The 16,355-nt window shown below is 36.6% G+C and overlaps 1 protein-coding gene across 1 annotated transcript; it reads left to right on the plus strand.

Moving 5' to 3' along the window:
- On the plus strand, positions 779-1,597 carry LOC109218418. Its single transcript, XM_019382785.1, has 2 exons — positions 779-912; positions 1,123-1,597. Exons 1-2 carry the CDS (start codon positions 779-781, stop codon positions 1,595-1,597), a joined length of 609 nt encoding a protein of 202 aa, XP_019238330.1.

Below are 16,355 nucleotides of genomic sequence, written 5' to 3' on the forward strand. Positions count from 1 at the left end.
CTAGGTATAGTAGTGTTGTTACCATGCTTGTGTAATATCATAGCATTTTTAAGATACAAGTAATAAAGATGCTTTTGAAGTAGCAAAAGTCTTTTTTTCTTATTCTCTTTGCGGGATAAAAAACACTTTGTCTACTCAAGCATAGCCACATAAAAAGATATAGAAGAAGCGTTTATTTTTAATCACTGTTATTAGTTATATATGCTCGATGAAAATCAAAGGAGCTAAAAAGAATGCGAAAAAAATGAAGAAATATCAGTGTCAGTCAGCTAAGGAGGGAGGTGATTCACACGATGAAGCTAGGACAGTGAGAATATGGGATACCCAAACAATTCAAACAACGGACACGCGTCCAGTTAATGGAACCTCCCAGAAAAAGCATTCCCACTTTGCTTCTACCCAGGTACAAACGTGTCGCCTTTTTTTCCGTCAGTGCTCTATACGTGACTTATTCCCATTGGCTCTCACTTGGCACACCAATCACAGCACAACTATTTCCATTTTCGCTGGATATGCTGCTTTACTATTGGGACCCACCTGATCTCATCCCACCAATCACGGCTCTTCTCTGCTTAAGGGTTTGCCCTAGACACGTGGTGTAATTTCCTAACCCTACGACTATTGCCTGTAACTATGATAATCGTCTCGGCATCCGGCTAAAGTTTATTGTTTTTTTAGTCTAAAGTCTGCTCTTCGAGTGTAAATAGAGTTAGATATATATTTTATGGACGTCGGAAACAATTGGGCCGGCCCAGGATACCCAGGCGCACCTGAAGATATGACGATAATCAACAAGATGATGCTAAGATTCCGGCCGATTGCGCCGAAGCCCGTCGCTAATTCTTCGGGCTCTGGCTCTACGATCGAGACTCATCAGATTGAAGTGGTTAGCAAAAGAAGAACAAAGAGAAAGTACGTTAGAGTTAAGAAAAATAGCAATTACAAGAATAAAAAAGAAGAGGAAGAAAAAAAAGATGGATCCTTAGTTTTGGATGATCATGGGACTGTTGTAACACTACAACTACTGCCAGAAAGTAGTGGAGGAGTTAAAAGCTCACCAGAGAACAGATCTTACCCAAAAACCATCAATTTTTGGATGAATTTTGATAAATCTGAGAATAGCGATATTTTATCAATCGGTGCACCGAATCTGTTAGATCGGACGGTGGAGATGCGATCTGCGAAGGTAGTGGAGTCATGGGTGATGGTAGATGGTATAACAAACACTTTGGTAGATTTATCAGCCTTAGGTAGTACGGATACGGAGAAGATGAAGAATCTGGAAGCTGACACGTGTCCAGGTATCATATCGGACGGCTTAGATAGGGTACAGTGGGTGAATCTAGCGTATCGGAGAATGATAGATCCGTTAGAAGACGGCGGAGAGCCACCGGAGATGGTGGTGCGGTTAGTTTTGAAGGAGAAAAAAACTGTACCATTATTATTATTGCCAGCTTTTGCATGCACTGTGAGAGTTGTGTATACAATGAATAAGGTGAAGCAAACAAGGACAATGCCTTGTGACGTGTGGAAGATGGATTTTGGCGGATTTGCATGGAGATTTGATGCTAAGGCTGCACTTAGTTTGGGGATTTGAAGGAAAATAAACACTTCAATTCCTTCTCTCTAGCAACAAAGGATAATCCCAACCTTGCTATCAAGGTAAGGCAATATTATTATAGTATATATTATGGGAACCCTAGTGAGAAAAATAATGCCTAAAATTTGTGCTTTTGAAGATAAAATCTAGGGCAAAAATATGCTCTTGATCTTATTCAAACTCCTCTATTTCTAAGTGTAAAAAATGTTTGTTGGAAATGAAAAGTGTGAAATTGATAACAAACTATATATGCGGTTGTTATAATTCAGTTGATTTCAATATTTATTTGTTGAGCAAGAAAATGAACAACACATCACTTGTGAAAATTCTTTCAAACGGAATGGAACGAAAAACACTTCAAATGAGCTCTAGCTTCTTCGTTCAAACCTCTATTTCTAAATATAAAAAGTTTGCCGAAATTAAAAACTGAGAAGTTCATATAAAACTAAGTGTTGCTTAACTTCCTATTAACTTAAGGATTTATTGTTCAGAGATGAAATCATATCCAACACTAGTTAACCTATGTTATTGCTTAATAAATTTCATCTTATATCCCATTACATATCATGTCATTTCCAAAGTTTCTATCCACATTTATTTTGAAAGTTTTCAGAACTTGAGAAATTTTCATACACCTACAAATTTCCAAACATCTGGTCTGAATGCTTATGAATAAAACTAATCCTTTTGAAGTTCTTGAGAGTGACACCAACACCTTGCATTTGTTTTGTATTGACAATCAATACTACAATAAATTGAGAAATTACAGTAAACACAAAATTAACAACAATTGTTATGTTTTATTGGAAACAATATAGGGAGAAAACTATATGCTAGTGAGAAACTACTAAATGCTAGCTATAGCAGAGTGAGTTTTGTAACAAGTATGTGAATTAATCTCTTCCTAAGGGTCTTTGCACTTACTCTAAAAAGGAAAATTCCCATCGACTGTGGAAATATAAGCTGATTCTCAGCTTCTTTCTCGAAAAGAATGGGCATTATTCTCAAACTTGCCTTGTAGTTTGTTCAAAATTATCGTCTTGCTAACTTTTTGGTCAAAGAAAACTAGTGAGTAATAAAGCACATCCATGATATTATTGACTAATTCTATATCACATGTAAAACATTGATTTTGTAGACTATTGAATAGAGTATCATTTTTTCTCTATCTAATTTGTTTCTTTTTATGTCTAAAGATAAGCGTATAGCTTATCATTTTAATTAGTGGAGCTAGGATTGAAATAATTGGACAAGCTAGCTAGGTTTCAACTAAAAATAATAACATTTGCTGACTGATTTGTTGTAGTTTTTCAATGCCAGGTTTATTGGAGTAGTAGAAACTAGCGACTTTAACATTAAATTGCTATACTGTGTTTGGCCAAGCTTCTTTTTGGTCAAAGGCACTTTTGGCCAAAAATTGAGGTGTTTGGCCAAGCTTTTGGAAGGAAAAAAAGTGCTTTTGAGGAGAAGCAGAAGCAGTTTTGGAGAAGCAGAAAAAAGTAGCTTCTCTCCAAAAGCACTTTTTTGAGAAGCACTTTTGAGAAAAATACACTCAGAAGCAGTTTTTAAAGCTTGGCCAAACACTAATTGCTGCTAAGAAGTGCTTTTCAAACTAATTAGCCAAACACAAACTGCTTCTCATCAAAAGTACTTCTGAGAAAAGCACTTTTGAAAAAATGCACTTCTCAAAATAAGCAGATTTTTGCAGCTTGGCCAAACGGGCTATCAGTCAGACAGGGACACCTAGAATGTGGTGGTAAGGACTGACCACCCTTCGTCGAAAAATTACACTGTATACATAGGTAAAATATTACATTTTAGAAGTATATAACATATATTGGACACCCTTTGTCCAAAATATTTTCTACTTCTTTTAAATTTGAGCACCCTTATGGAAATTCCTAGCTTCGCCACTGCCTGAAACCTGCGCAAGAGGAGCTAACAAAGAGTAACTTTGTGTAGATAAGCGTTAGTGTATATCACTAGTTCAGAACTTAACTCATTATTAAAGTAAAGTTACAAATTATTTCTTGTCATATATTAAAGTTATCTTACTTTAACAGTAAAGTTACAGAAATTTTTACGCATAAAATAATTGTATTTTACTTATTATAACAGTACAGTCACCTTGATTAGTAGTAGGTTTTATCGCTAAAGTAAGTCAAATTACTTTAAGTTGATAAAAACATTATAGTTTTATGACTTTACTGTTTTTGTTTTGACGGCGTGGCTTTACTCTATAGTAAATAAAGTTTGTGATGTTATTGTTAATAGTGATTTTATTTGCTGTTATAAACTTTTGTTTCTTGACCTTTTTCGTGAATAAAGTTCAATTATAATATACTCAAGAATTAGCTAAAATGTTTTACCGAAGAAGTTTTTCATTCCTAATAGGGTTATGCCTCTTATCCTGACATCTGTGTTTCGTTATGGTAATAGTACTACGGATAAGAACAGATAACACATTCAGCAGATTCATGAATCTTACAAGAAGATCTTCTTTTGCTTGATAAGCTTAAACAATGAGATGTCAGTTACTAGTAGGCTGAATCATTCTGCACTCCACAAAAGAGTAGCTAACATTGGTTGATAAGAAAAAGCTTAACTATATACAGATTGATATGCAGCATCTAGAACTTTCTCCTCATTGATTTCTTCATATCCATAGTTTCTTTCAACTTTTTCCCCTTAATTTTCTATCATAGTTCCTCTCATTTTATTTTCCGTAATAATTGAATAAGTGCGTTAGATGTGAATTGACAGGTGAATAAGTGGCTTTAGTTTCTTCTGGTGATTTTCCTTTCGCTTGTAAATTTGGTTAGTCAAAATAAGCTGCAAGCAGGGGCGGATTTATAGCTTAAATTACGAGGCATTTGAAATCCTAGTCTTTCCGTCAAGCTACATATTTTATGTATCTATTTTTTAAAATTAGAGTCCGTATGGATTAGCTGATGTTAAATATAGTAGTTAATAAGTTTGAAGTGCTGAAAAGCATATTTAAGTGTTGAAATTAATTTTTTAAATAAGTATTAACGTGTTTGGATAGACGTGCTGAAACTGATAATAAGTAGGTGATGTGTTTGGTAGAAAATTGCTGATAAGTCATTCTTTTGTTAAAATGACTAAAATATCCTTAAATGTTTTACAAAAGATTATAAAATAAAATGTTTCTTTATAAAGATACATATGGACAACGAATATGAAATGAAAAGAAAGTTAGAAAATTTATTTTGGGAAAAATATTTGTGAATTAGAAAATATTATAAAGAATAGACTAGTAAAAGTCTTGGTCAAACTAAAGTGCTTATAAGCTAAAAATTCATAAGTTGGGGGTGACAAATTATGACTTATGGCTGATTGTAGCTTATAAGCACTTTGGGTCTTTATCAAACGCGTAGATAAGCCAAAATGTATTTATAAGCTAGTTTGACCGGCTTATAAGCTTAGTCAAACACCCTCTTAGTCTAATATTATCTGTTGGCCTCTCGAGCCTCGTATTTTTGGGAAGCAACCTCTCTACCTGTTCAAAGTAGGGGTAAGGTTTGCGTACATATTACCTTCCCAAACCCCACTTATAGACCCGCTGAATTTTTTTTTTGTTGTTGTTGTAATCTACGCGTTTATACCAAAATATATAAGTTTGTGTAATTTCGAAAAATNTATCATCTTAATAATATATATATATATATATATATATATATATATATATATATATATATATTTATATTACGTTTTGCTTTAGTTTACAAGTTATTTATTTCATTTCTTATGAAAATACATACATATAACTTTTAGGTGACTTTATATTTTATTTTTTAATACCGTGAGCATATAAAAGTAAAATCTGATAGTAAAATTTTAGGAACACGTGTGGACATAACTAGATTTCTGCCGTAGGGGTTTTTCCATGTAAGAGGTTGGTTGTTGTATAACGACCACGTGTCCTTCTTTTTGACCGTCACTCAACTTTTGTAGCGCTTCATTCTTCGTTCTTTCATACTCTGCAGTCTGCACCAATCAATCAAACAGCTCTCTGTTTCCGTTTTACCTTTTCTTTCCGTTCCTTTCTTCTCTTTTGCTTTGCTGTTATCCATAAGCTGCTTTTAGAATTGTTTTCCTTTGGTTATTTATAGCCTGTTTGGCCAAGCTTTTATTTGGGCCAAAAGTACTTTTTTTTTGCCAAAAGTATTTTTGATCGAAATTTGAGGTGTTTGGTCAAGCTTTTGGAAGGAAAAGAAAGTGCTTTTGAGGAGAAGCAGAAGCAGTTTTGGAGAAGCAGAAAAAAGTAGCTTCTCTTCAAAAGCATTTTTCTGAGAAGCACTTTTGAGAAAAATACACTTAGAAGCAGTTTTCAAAAGCTTGACCAAACACTAATTACTGCTCAAAAGTACTTTTCTAATTAATTAGCCAAACACAAACTATTTCTCACCAAAATCTCTTTTTTAAAAAGTAATTTTGAGAAAAGCACTTCTCAAAATAAGCTGATTTTAGAAACTTGGCCAAACGGGCTATTAGTTCTGTTATTCATAAGCTGCTTTTAGAATTGTTTTCCTTTTTGTTTAAATAACCAAATTTCCTCTTGGTTAGGTTCCGGGCTTCCGGCATTTCAACCAAATTTTAAAAAACAAAGTAAAAGAAGAAACGAACATTAATGTACTTGAATAGTAGGGACTAGGGGCGTTCATAGTTCGTTTTTGATTGGTTTTTTCCTAAAAAGAAACCAAATTAAATAAGTCGGTTTTTTAAATATTAGAACCAAATCAAACCAATTAAGTTGGTTTTTTCTCAATTTTGTCGGTTTTGTCGGTTTTTTATGGTTATTTGTCCGTTTTTTCTTAAATATAAGTCATACACTACCAAACACATATTCCGGCGATCACATTTTCAACGTAGCACTATCAAATCAATTGCCCTTTGAGAAATCTATTATTTACTAAAATATATTGATGATAATAGAATCAAATATTGATAAATAATTTAAGGACTCAATTAAAAATATATTTGTTTTAACATGAAATAGATTTTTATACTTAACAAAAGAAAACTACCAATCAAACTAGAATATAAAGGTAAAAAAAATTGTACTAAAAGTGCAAAAGATTAACATTCACCATAAAATTTTTAAAACTTTGTATAAAAATATACATATATATAGGTGTAATAATAAATTTGAAATAGCTACTCCTATAGTCGGTTTGATTCGGTTTTTTTCGGTTATTTTTTGATTAAAACCAAAACCAAACCAAATTTGATCGGTTTTTAAAATTCAAAACCAAAACCAAACCAAACCAAAAAGTATCGATTTTTCTGGTCGGTTTGGTTTGGTTAGATCTTTCGGGTTTTTATGAACACCCCTAGTAGGGACTGTGGTGAAGAAGTTATTATATAGCAATAATTGATACTCCATTTTTATTTTATGTGACTGTTTTTGATAGATTGACCACGAAATATATGAAATTAAATACGACTTTGACATGTAGGTCAAAATGTATTTAGGGGTGGTTTGGTAAGGTGTATAAGAATGGTGCTGAATTAGATGTAGTATTAGTAATGCGGGGATTACTAATGCATGAGTTAGTAATGCAAACATTAGTTATGCAGAGATTAGTTCTTATCTATTGTTTGGTGTGGCGTATAAAAAATGAAAATGCATTGCATTAGTTTTAAGAAAATTAGTTGTTTACAAAGATGCCCTTTAGCTTTAAGGAACTTTTAAGGATAATTTCATCTTTAACCATGCTAATGCATGTATTAATAGCCTTGGTATTGCTAATACCATGGTTGCTATGTATTAATTATACATACGAGAATACCAAATAGGTTATATAACTATTACTTCCATTAGTAATACATATATTGAAAAAGTGTACTAAACAAGAGATTAGTAATTCCAAATGCTAATACATCCACTGTTTTCTCTAATGCATCCTACCGAACGATCTTTTAGAGTACTAGAATTATTCTTTTGAATAGGTGATGGATGAGAGTTCCATATATTTTTCATAACTCATATTGTTAGGGTTGAAATGGAGATGCTTATAATTAAATAGCTTTAAAATGATAAAGGTGTCTTAAGGAAGTAAAGATTGTTACACAAATTGGAATAGAGAGAAGAATGCATTGATGCTATGTAAAGATTAATAATTGCTTCAAGTTAATGTTTGTCTTTTTAATCATTTAATTCTTGTATTACTAATACATATTTTCTTATTTTACATTCTATCCCGCATAACTTAATATAGATTTCATAATGTACTGTGGACATTATTTAATAGCAATAACCAATAAATGCATTAGATATATTGTTTGCTTAGGGACCAACCAATCGATTCATTAGTTATGCTGCAATAATTTTTTTTATGTGCCAAACTAAACACTATACTCATTTGTGGAAAATTTTATATTTGAATTAACTAATACAATCAACCAAGGACCATTGACAAGACTTGCAATATCAAGTTAATTAAAAGCTAATTACAAGTGTAGACATTCAAATTTTATTGAAATTAAATACGTAAAATAATTTGGACCATATTAAATTCAAGATATTAGTCCTAATAAATATTATGGCTGGTATGTTGGGCTAATTATTTAAATCCAATATATATGTATTGGGCTAGTCCATTTAATTGGACTACAAATTAAATGATAAGCCCACTTCCTTAGCCGAAAGTCCAAATGGCTAGTAGCCCTTCTTAAGGCCCAGGCTCATGCCACATGTCAAGCGACGTGGCAATCCAAGACAAATAAATGAGCCTATGAAATCATGCAATGTGTCAAGTGATGTGGCAACCCAGGCCAATTAAATGAGCCAATGAAATTATGCCATGTGTCAAGTGATGTGGCAATCCAAGCCAAATAAATGAGGCAATTAAATCATGCCAAATGTCAATATGGTATTGGTCGGTTCAAACGAACCAATCAAATCGCAGAGCCACACCACCCCCTACAACTATAAATAGAGGTCTTCATAAAGCTAGAAGACACCAGAAGTGATAACAAGAAGCAAGCAGGGAGCTCGTGGATCAAACACCGCTGATTTCTCTACAAGCTACAAATTCAAGCACTCAAGCTACAAGTTCAAATTCAAGATTAAGATCAAGAACGAAGCCAAATCAAATATCAAGGCATTCAAGATCAAATTACTTGTTCGTGATCAAACCCAAATTTAAGTTCAAGCTTTACAAGCCCTTGAATCAAATCAAAGTCAAGCTCATTAAGATACTTTACATTCTTGAAGAATCAGAGGAATACCATAGAGATTGTAACACTTTCATTTATTGAAATCAAATACTACATTTGTTGCGCAATTTTCATTTATAAATTTGTGGTATGCCCGGTGGGACCATCTCTACCTCTCATCTCTTCACATTACCAAATTTCAAGAACACAGAAATGTCTCCTAAGAAGATCAACTTCAAACTCACTATTGCTAAGGCTACGGATTCCAAGTTTTCATCTGATGTGGAAAACTTGCTGGATGCTACTATGGAAAGCGTAGGACCTGTCACTAGGAACAAAACAAATTTTCTGGGACAAAAAGCATTTCAATACCGTCCGCATCGGTTCCTATCTTTGATTTTCAATCCTCAAAGGGGGCAAGATCCTTTCCAACTGAATTGGAAGAAGGAGCGAACATTGCTGAAATTGTTGAAAAGACATTGGCTCTACTTAGCCCTTCTAGATCTAAGAATCTCATCACACAGGGTGATGATGATGTCTTGATCACTGGATCTGCTCCTAGCACTCCACGTGAGTTGTTCCACTCAAAGTATGGTGTAAGAGAAAATCCGTACTTTGCTCCACCATCCACGACGATTATCCAAGCAATGGTGACTAATACTTCAACTGTTGAAGAACAACTCGCAAATTTAACAAAGGCAATTGAAGGGTTACGAAGCATATGCAAGATCAAGATAATCAAATTGTCAAGCTGACAGATAGAGTCGAAAGCATGATGGAGGGAGATTAAAGTCATGCACCTGGAAACCTCACAATGATGCAAGATAAAGGAGACTCATCTGTAAGGCAGACAACGGCTCCTAAAGAATTTCATATTTCATCTGACGGGGTTATTCCCATTGACCAATTGAAAGACTTCATTATGGGAACCATCAAAGATAAGTACGATGTTGCTGCCAAGTCTTCTCTCGCATATGCAAAGCCATACACTGCGAGAATTGATAGTTTGAAGATGCCTATAGGTTATCAACCTCCAAAGTTTCAACAATTTGATGGTAAAGAAAATCCGAAGCAACACATTGCACACTTCGTCGAAACTTGTAATAATGCTGGAACCTATGGAGATTATCTTGTCAAGCAGTTCGTCCGTTCCTTAAAAGGAAATGCTTTTGATTAGTACACTGATCTCGAGGCTGGTTTCATCGATAGGTGGGAACAACTTGAACATGAATTTCTCAATCGCTTCTATAGCACAAGGCGCACTGTAAGTATGGTTGAACTCACAAATACGCATCAATGGAAGGATGAACCAGTTGTTGATTTCATCAATCGATGGAGGAATGCGAGCCTCAATTGTAAAAACAGACTTAGTGAAGCTTCTGGAATAGAAATGTGTATCCAAGGAATGCATTAGGGACTTCGCTACATCCCGCAGGGTATCAAGCCTAAGTCTTTTGAAGAATTGGCTACGCGTGCTCATGATATAGAGCTAAGTATGTCTTCAAGTGGAAATCAAGGGCCACCTGTTTATGAACCTCGCAAGTGAAAAACAAGAAATAAAGAAAGGATGCAGGTTTTTGCCGAAGTCTGAGAGCAAAGAATCAATGAATGTCAATGCCTCGCCATTAAAGATCACTACAAAAGTGAGTAAGAAGCAAAGTGTGATGACAACGTCCTTACAGGATAAAGTTGGCCGAAAGTTAACTCTGAAGGAAATGCAAGCAAAACAATATCCATTCTTGGACTCCGATGTCCCAGCAAATTTTGAAGAACTCATTGAGTTACCCGAAATGAAGCTGCCGGACGAAGCTGGAAATACTAATGATCGAAATTATTGCAAGTACCATCGGTTGATTGGCCACCCTATTGAAAAGTGCTTTGTCTTCAAGGAGAAAGTCATGGACTTGGCCACTGAAGGAAAAATCTTGCTTGAGGATGAGAAAGACTGTTCGAATCAAGTCTCTTTCGTTTTTGGTTCACTTGATCCCATTGTCCTTTGCAATTTTGTCGAAGTACATGAATGTGATGGCATCCAAACTGCATCATCACCAAATATGATTAAATTTGGTGACTTTGAACCTATCGATGTGAGAAAACCATTGCTTCTCCCTATGGCGTATAAACTAATAGTGGAGGAAAGATCTCAAGAGAAAGGTGAATCACGTGATGATCAAACTGATGATGAAGGTTGGATTCTTGTGACTCGGCGGAGACACTGCAAGACAAATTCACAAAGAGAGTCAAATAAGCAGTTGACTAGGGTAAAAATGGTGAAAAGACAAACTGGAAGAAAGCAAAAATGGCGAAGAATCACTATCAAAGGCTACGTCGTCCAGTGACATTGGAGGAATTCCTGCCAAGCTGGTTACACCCACGAGCTTCCTGTGATTATATCAAGGCCTCATGTTGTAAGATAGATGAAGAAGAGACAAAGAAGGAGGATCCATCATTGCTGCCACCTCCCTTGCCTGAAAAACTCACTAGGAATTCTGAAGAAGTGGACATTTGTGATGCAAAAATCACATTTACTAATGATGATCTTTTGCTTGGTGAAACACACCATAATCGCCCCCTATTAATGGTTGGCTTTGTGCGAGAACAGAGAATAAGTAGAATCTTGATCGATGATGGGTCTGGCGTCAATATTCTCCCTATTTGTACTGTCAAAGAGCTTGACATACCGATAGATGAACTATGTGAAAGTTGTTTGATGATTCAAGGGTTCAATCAAGGGGGGCAAAGAGCTATAGGGGCTATCAAATTGGAAATAAATATGGGAGATTTGCATTCGAATGCATGGATGCACGTGAACGATGGAAAAACCTTATATAAAATCTTGTTAAGAAGGCCATGGATACACGAGAACAAAGTGGTTTCATCCACCTACCATCAGTGCTTGAAATACTACGAAGGTGGAGTCGAAAAGAAGATAGTTACTGATGATAAGCCCTTTACCTAGGCTGAATCATACTTTGCCGATGCAAAATTCTACTTAAAGAATTACGTCTCAAAGGAGGTTAAGGTTAATGATGTGATGTTGACCAAAAGTGTTGTAAAGAAGGTTGATGTCACAACTAGCAAGGAAAAGATTACAGTTGAAAAAGATTAGGTGCTTCATGATAGGAACAAGATGAATGAGGCATCTTCAAGTAAGTAAGTGACTCCTGTTCTTCGCTATGTCCCAAAGGGAAGGGAAGTTGAAGATCCATCTTCTGAATTACAAGGTAAGGTGTTAGGAGACTTTACCCTTCCTATCAAGCGAATTGATGCAATTAAGTCGCCTACAATGTTTCTTGAAGGGTTTGTCAAATCATCAAGCCACAATTCGCTTCTAATCTACCACTTCCTGCAAAGCGCACAGAAGAGGGCTTTGACCCAAACGCCTACAAGTTGTTACGAAAAGCTGGATATGATACCAACGAACCATCCAAGTTGGGAAAGCTACCGCCTGAAGCTTCAAACCCCTACTCAAAAGATGATGATGGAGAAAGGGTACCCACTGAAGCAATCACGTGAAGGATTGGGTTACAAATAACCCCCGCCAACCCTTATCTCCATTAAAAGGGCAAGTTGTAACTATATTACTGCTAAAGAAGTGCCTACGACGCTTAATAAGAAGCCTTCTATGTTTGATCGACTTACGAAGCCAAGGACCTCAGTCTTTGATAGGTTGGGACCACTGAAGAAGGAAAACAAGCGTCATGGAAGTGATAGAAGGATTGGAGCACCTATCTTCGCTAAAAAGGAGATTTTGACCACAGACTGCCCAAGTCTGATTCCTTCTAGAATGAGGCGAGAGACCAAACTTGTAGTTTCGTGCGAAGAGGTCCTCAAAGCAAAGGCTCATACTATAGTACACACCAAAAAACGGGAGGAAGATAAAGAAAGTGTGGGGTCATCATATCATATCACCATTCATGATGAATATAATGCTTCATCTTATACAGAAGTAGAGGAAAAGTGCCTTGATTTTCATGTATGTCATCACATATCTTTCAATGATGGTGATCTTCAAGAGGATGAAGACGCTAAAGATGCACCACCTGAGCTTGAAGAAGGGGTGAAGACAACGGTTGATGCGCTAAAAGAAGTCAATCTCGGAGTAGTTGAAGATCCAAAGCCCACATATATAAGTGCCTTTTTCTAACTAGTGATGAAGAGGGCAAATATATTGAGATACTTAAGGAGTTCAAAGACGTATTTGCTTGGAGTTACAAAGAAATGACAGGTTTAGACCCCAAGGTGGCTGTTCATCATCTTGCTGTCAAACGAGGTGCTCGTCCTGTGAAGCAAGCACAACGTCGCTTTAGATCTGAACTGGTTCCCTTGATTGAAACCGAAGTTAACAAGCTTATTGAGGCTGGTTTTATTCGTGAAGTTAAATATCCTACATGGATTTGAAGCATCGTCCCTATAAGAAAGTAGAACGGCCAAATCCGAGTTTGTGTTGACTTTAGGGACCTAAATAATGCTTGTCCTAAGGATGAGTTTCCTCTTCCCATCCCTGAGCTCATGATTGATATATATATTGGATACGAGGAGATGTCTTTCATGGATGGTTCATCTGGATATAATCAAATTCGCATGGCACCGAAGGATGAAGAACTTACTGCCTTTCGCACCCCTAAAGGTATATACTGATACAAGGTAATGCCTTTTGGTTTGAAGAATGCTGGTGCTACATATCAACGTGCCATGCAAAATATTTTTGATAACATGCTTCATAAAAATGTGGAGTGTTATGTTGACGACTTGGTAGTAAAGTCAAGGAAGAAAGATGATCACTTGCAAGATTTGAGGATGGTATTTGGACGGCTTCGGAGATACCACATCAGAATGAATCCATTGAAGTGTGCATTTGGAGTTGCTTCTGGGAAGTTCCTCGGTTTTATTGTTCGACACCGAGGTATCGAAATTGATAAAGCTAAGGTAGATGCTATCTTGAAAATGCCCGAGCCTAAGGATATTCATGAGCTAAAAAGCTTAGAAGGTAAGTTAGCATATCTTAGAAGATTTATTTCGAATCTGGCTGGAAGATGCCAACCATTTAGTCGCCTCATGAAGAAAGGGGTTCCTTTTGAATTGGACCAAGCTTGCAGAAATGCTTTTGAAAGCATTAAGTCTTATCTGATGAGACCTCCAGTACTGGCATCCCCCATACCTTGAAAGCCATTAATATTATACATTTCAGCACAGGAAAGGTCAGTAGGAGCGCTTCTAGCTCAAGGAAACAATGAAGGCAAAGAAAATGTGCTTTATTACTTGAGTAGGATGATGACTCCAAATGAGCTCAAGTATTCACCTATCGAGAAGTTATGTTTGGCACTTGTCTTCTCCATTCAGAAGCTGAAGCATTACTTCTAGGCTCACGTTGTGCGACTCGTCTCAAGAGCGAATCCTATCAAGTTTGTCATGTCTAAAGCAGTCCTAAGTGATCGATTAGCGAGGTGGTACCTCCAATTTCAACAATTTGAAATTGTGTATGTTCCTCAAAAGGCGGTTAAAGGACAAGCATTAGTGGACTTGCTAGCTGACCATCCAATTGGAGATGATTAGGAGTTGTCTGCTGAATTGCCTGATGAAGATGCAATGGTCATAAAAATTCAACCTCCTTGAAAGATGTATTTTGATGGCGCTGCACATCGTGAAGGAGCTGGCGCTGGAATAGTGTTTATCACTTCTCAAGGAGAAGTTTTGCCATATTCTTTCACTCTGACACAACGATTCTCCAATAATGTTGCTGAATATCAAGCGCTAATATTGGGCTTGAAATGGCTGTGGATATCAAACAATTGCAACTACAAGTTTTTGGAGTCGCCAAGTTAGTAATCAATCGAATTTTGGGTAGCTATGAGGTCAAGAAGCCAGAATTGGTGCCATATCACAAATATGCTCAAAGATTGGTAAGCTGGCTTGGAGAGGTAATTATTCAACACGTGCCGAGAAAGGAATATAAGAGAGCTGATGCATTAGCAACCTTTGCTTCTACATTTTCTTTGCCTGATCAGACACAAGTCGCTGTTTGCCAAAGATGGGTAGTTCCTCCACCAAATGACTATGAGGAAGAAGAAAGCGAAATTGAGCATATTGCTTCCGTTCTTGAGGTTGAAATTGAAGACTGGCGACAACCATTAATTGATTATCTTTTTTATGGGATATTACCGGAAAATCCCCGAAGGAAGACAGAAATCCGAAGGAGAGCCCCTCATTTTCTTTATTATAAGAATACACTCTACAGACGATCATTTGATGGAGTGCTCCTACGTTGTTTGGGGGCTGATGAATCCTTTCAAGCCCTGCAAGAAGTACATTCTGGAGTATGTGGTGCGCACTGGGCCAAAACTTCACTTCCACATAAAAAGAATGGGGTATTATTGGCCAACCATGGTGAAAGATTGTTTAGATTACGCTCGAAGGTGTAAACCTTGCCAATTCCATGCTAACTTCATACATCAACTACCTAAAGTATTACACCCAACTGTTGCTTCTTGACCATTTGATGCTTGGGGTTTGGATGTTGTTGGTCCATTGCCAAAGTCTTCTGGTGGACATCTATACATTTTGGCCGCAACTGATTACTTCTCGAAGTGGGCTGAAGCTGTTTCTCTTAAGGAAGTAAAGAAGGAAAATGTGGCTAACTTCATCCGAGTCAATATTATCTATCGCTTTGGCATTCCTCGATATATATTGAAAGACAATGGTAAGCCATTTGATAACAAGTTGACGAATAAAATATGTGATCTTTTTGGCTTCAAGCAACGCAATTCTTCCATGTATTATGCTGCTGCCATTGGACTTGCTGAAGCATTTAACAAGACGCTCTGCAACTTGTTGAAAAATGTTGTCTCTAAGTCTAAGAGAGATTGACATGAAAGGATGGAAGAAGCTCTTTGGGCATATAGGACCACATATCGCACACCAACACAAACGACTACTTATTCACTTGTTTATGGAGTTGAAGCGTTCCTTCCACTTGAGCGTCAAATCCCATCGTTGCGGCTTGCCATTCAAGAAGGACTCACTAATGAAGAAAATGCTCGGTTACGCCTTGAAGTATGGGAAGCTCTTGATGAAAAGAGGCTTGAAGATCAACAAAGCCTTGAATGTTATCAAGCTCGCCTATCTCGATCTTTTAACAAAAGGGTGTGCCTTAGATCTTTCCAAGTGGGTGACCAAGTTCTTGTGGTCAAAAGGCCTATTATTACTTCTCGTCGATCTGGGGGCGAGTTCTCTGTTAAGTGGGATGGACCATATATTGTACAAGAGATATACTCAAGCGGCGCTTACAAGATAGTTGGTTCAGAAGGTTTGCGGATTGGCCTCATCAATGGGAAATTCATGAAGAGATACTATCCTTGAAGAAAACAAATACGCTCCTTAACGCATGAGCATAAACTGCATGTTACTCCTGGCCCGCAAGAGTATAAATTGTGCACGGTGCAAAAAAAAAAGTCTGCTAGGTTGAAAGCCTCGAAAGAGGCCGCTTAGGCAAAAGTTAGGACATCCAAAAAAAATAAAGTCTGCTAGGTTGAAAACCTCGAAAGAGGTGGCCTAGGCAAAAGTTAGGACGCAA

This window comes from Nicotiana attenuata, chromosome 2, assembly GCF_001879085.1.
Source record: "Nicotiana attenuata strain UT chromosome 2, NIATTr2, whole genome shotgun sequence".
NCBI lineage: Eukaryota > Viridiplantae > Streptophyta > Magnoliopsida > Solanales > Solanaceae > Nicotiana > Nicotiana attenuata.

Coding starts and splice junctions, on each gene's coding strand:
- LOC109218418 (XM_019382785.1), top strand. CDS start 779: ATGACGATAATCAACAAGATGATGCTAAGATTCCGGCCGATTGCGCCG. Junction 913..1,122: donor AAAAGAAGAACAAAGAGAAA/GTACGTTAGAGT, acceptor ATCTGAGAATAG/CGATATTTTATCAATCGGTG.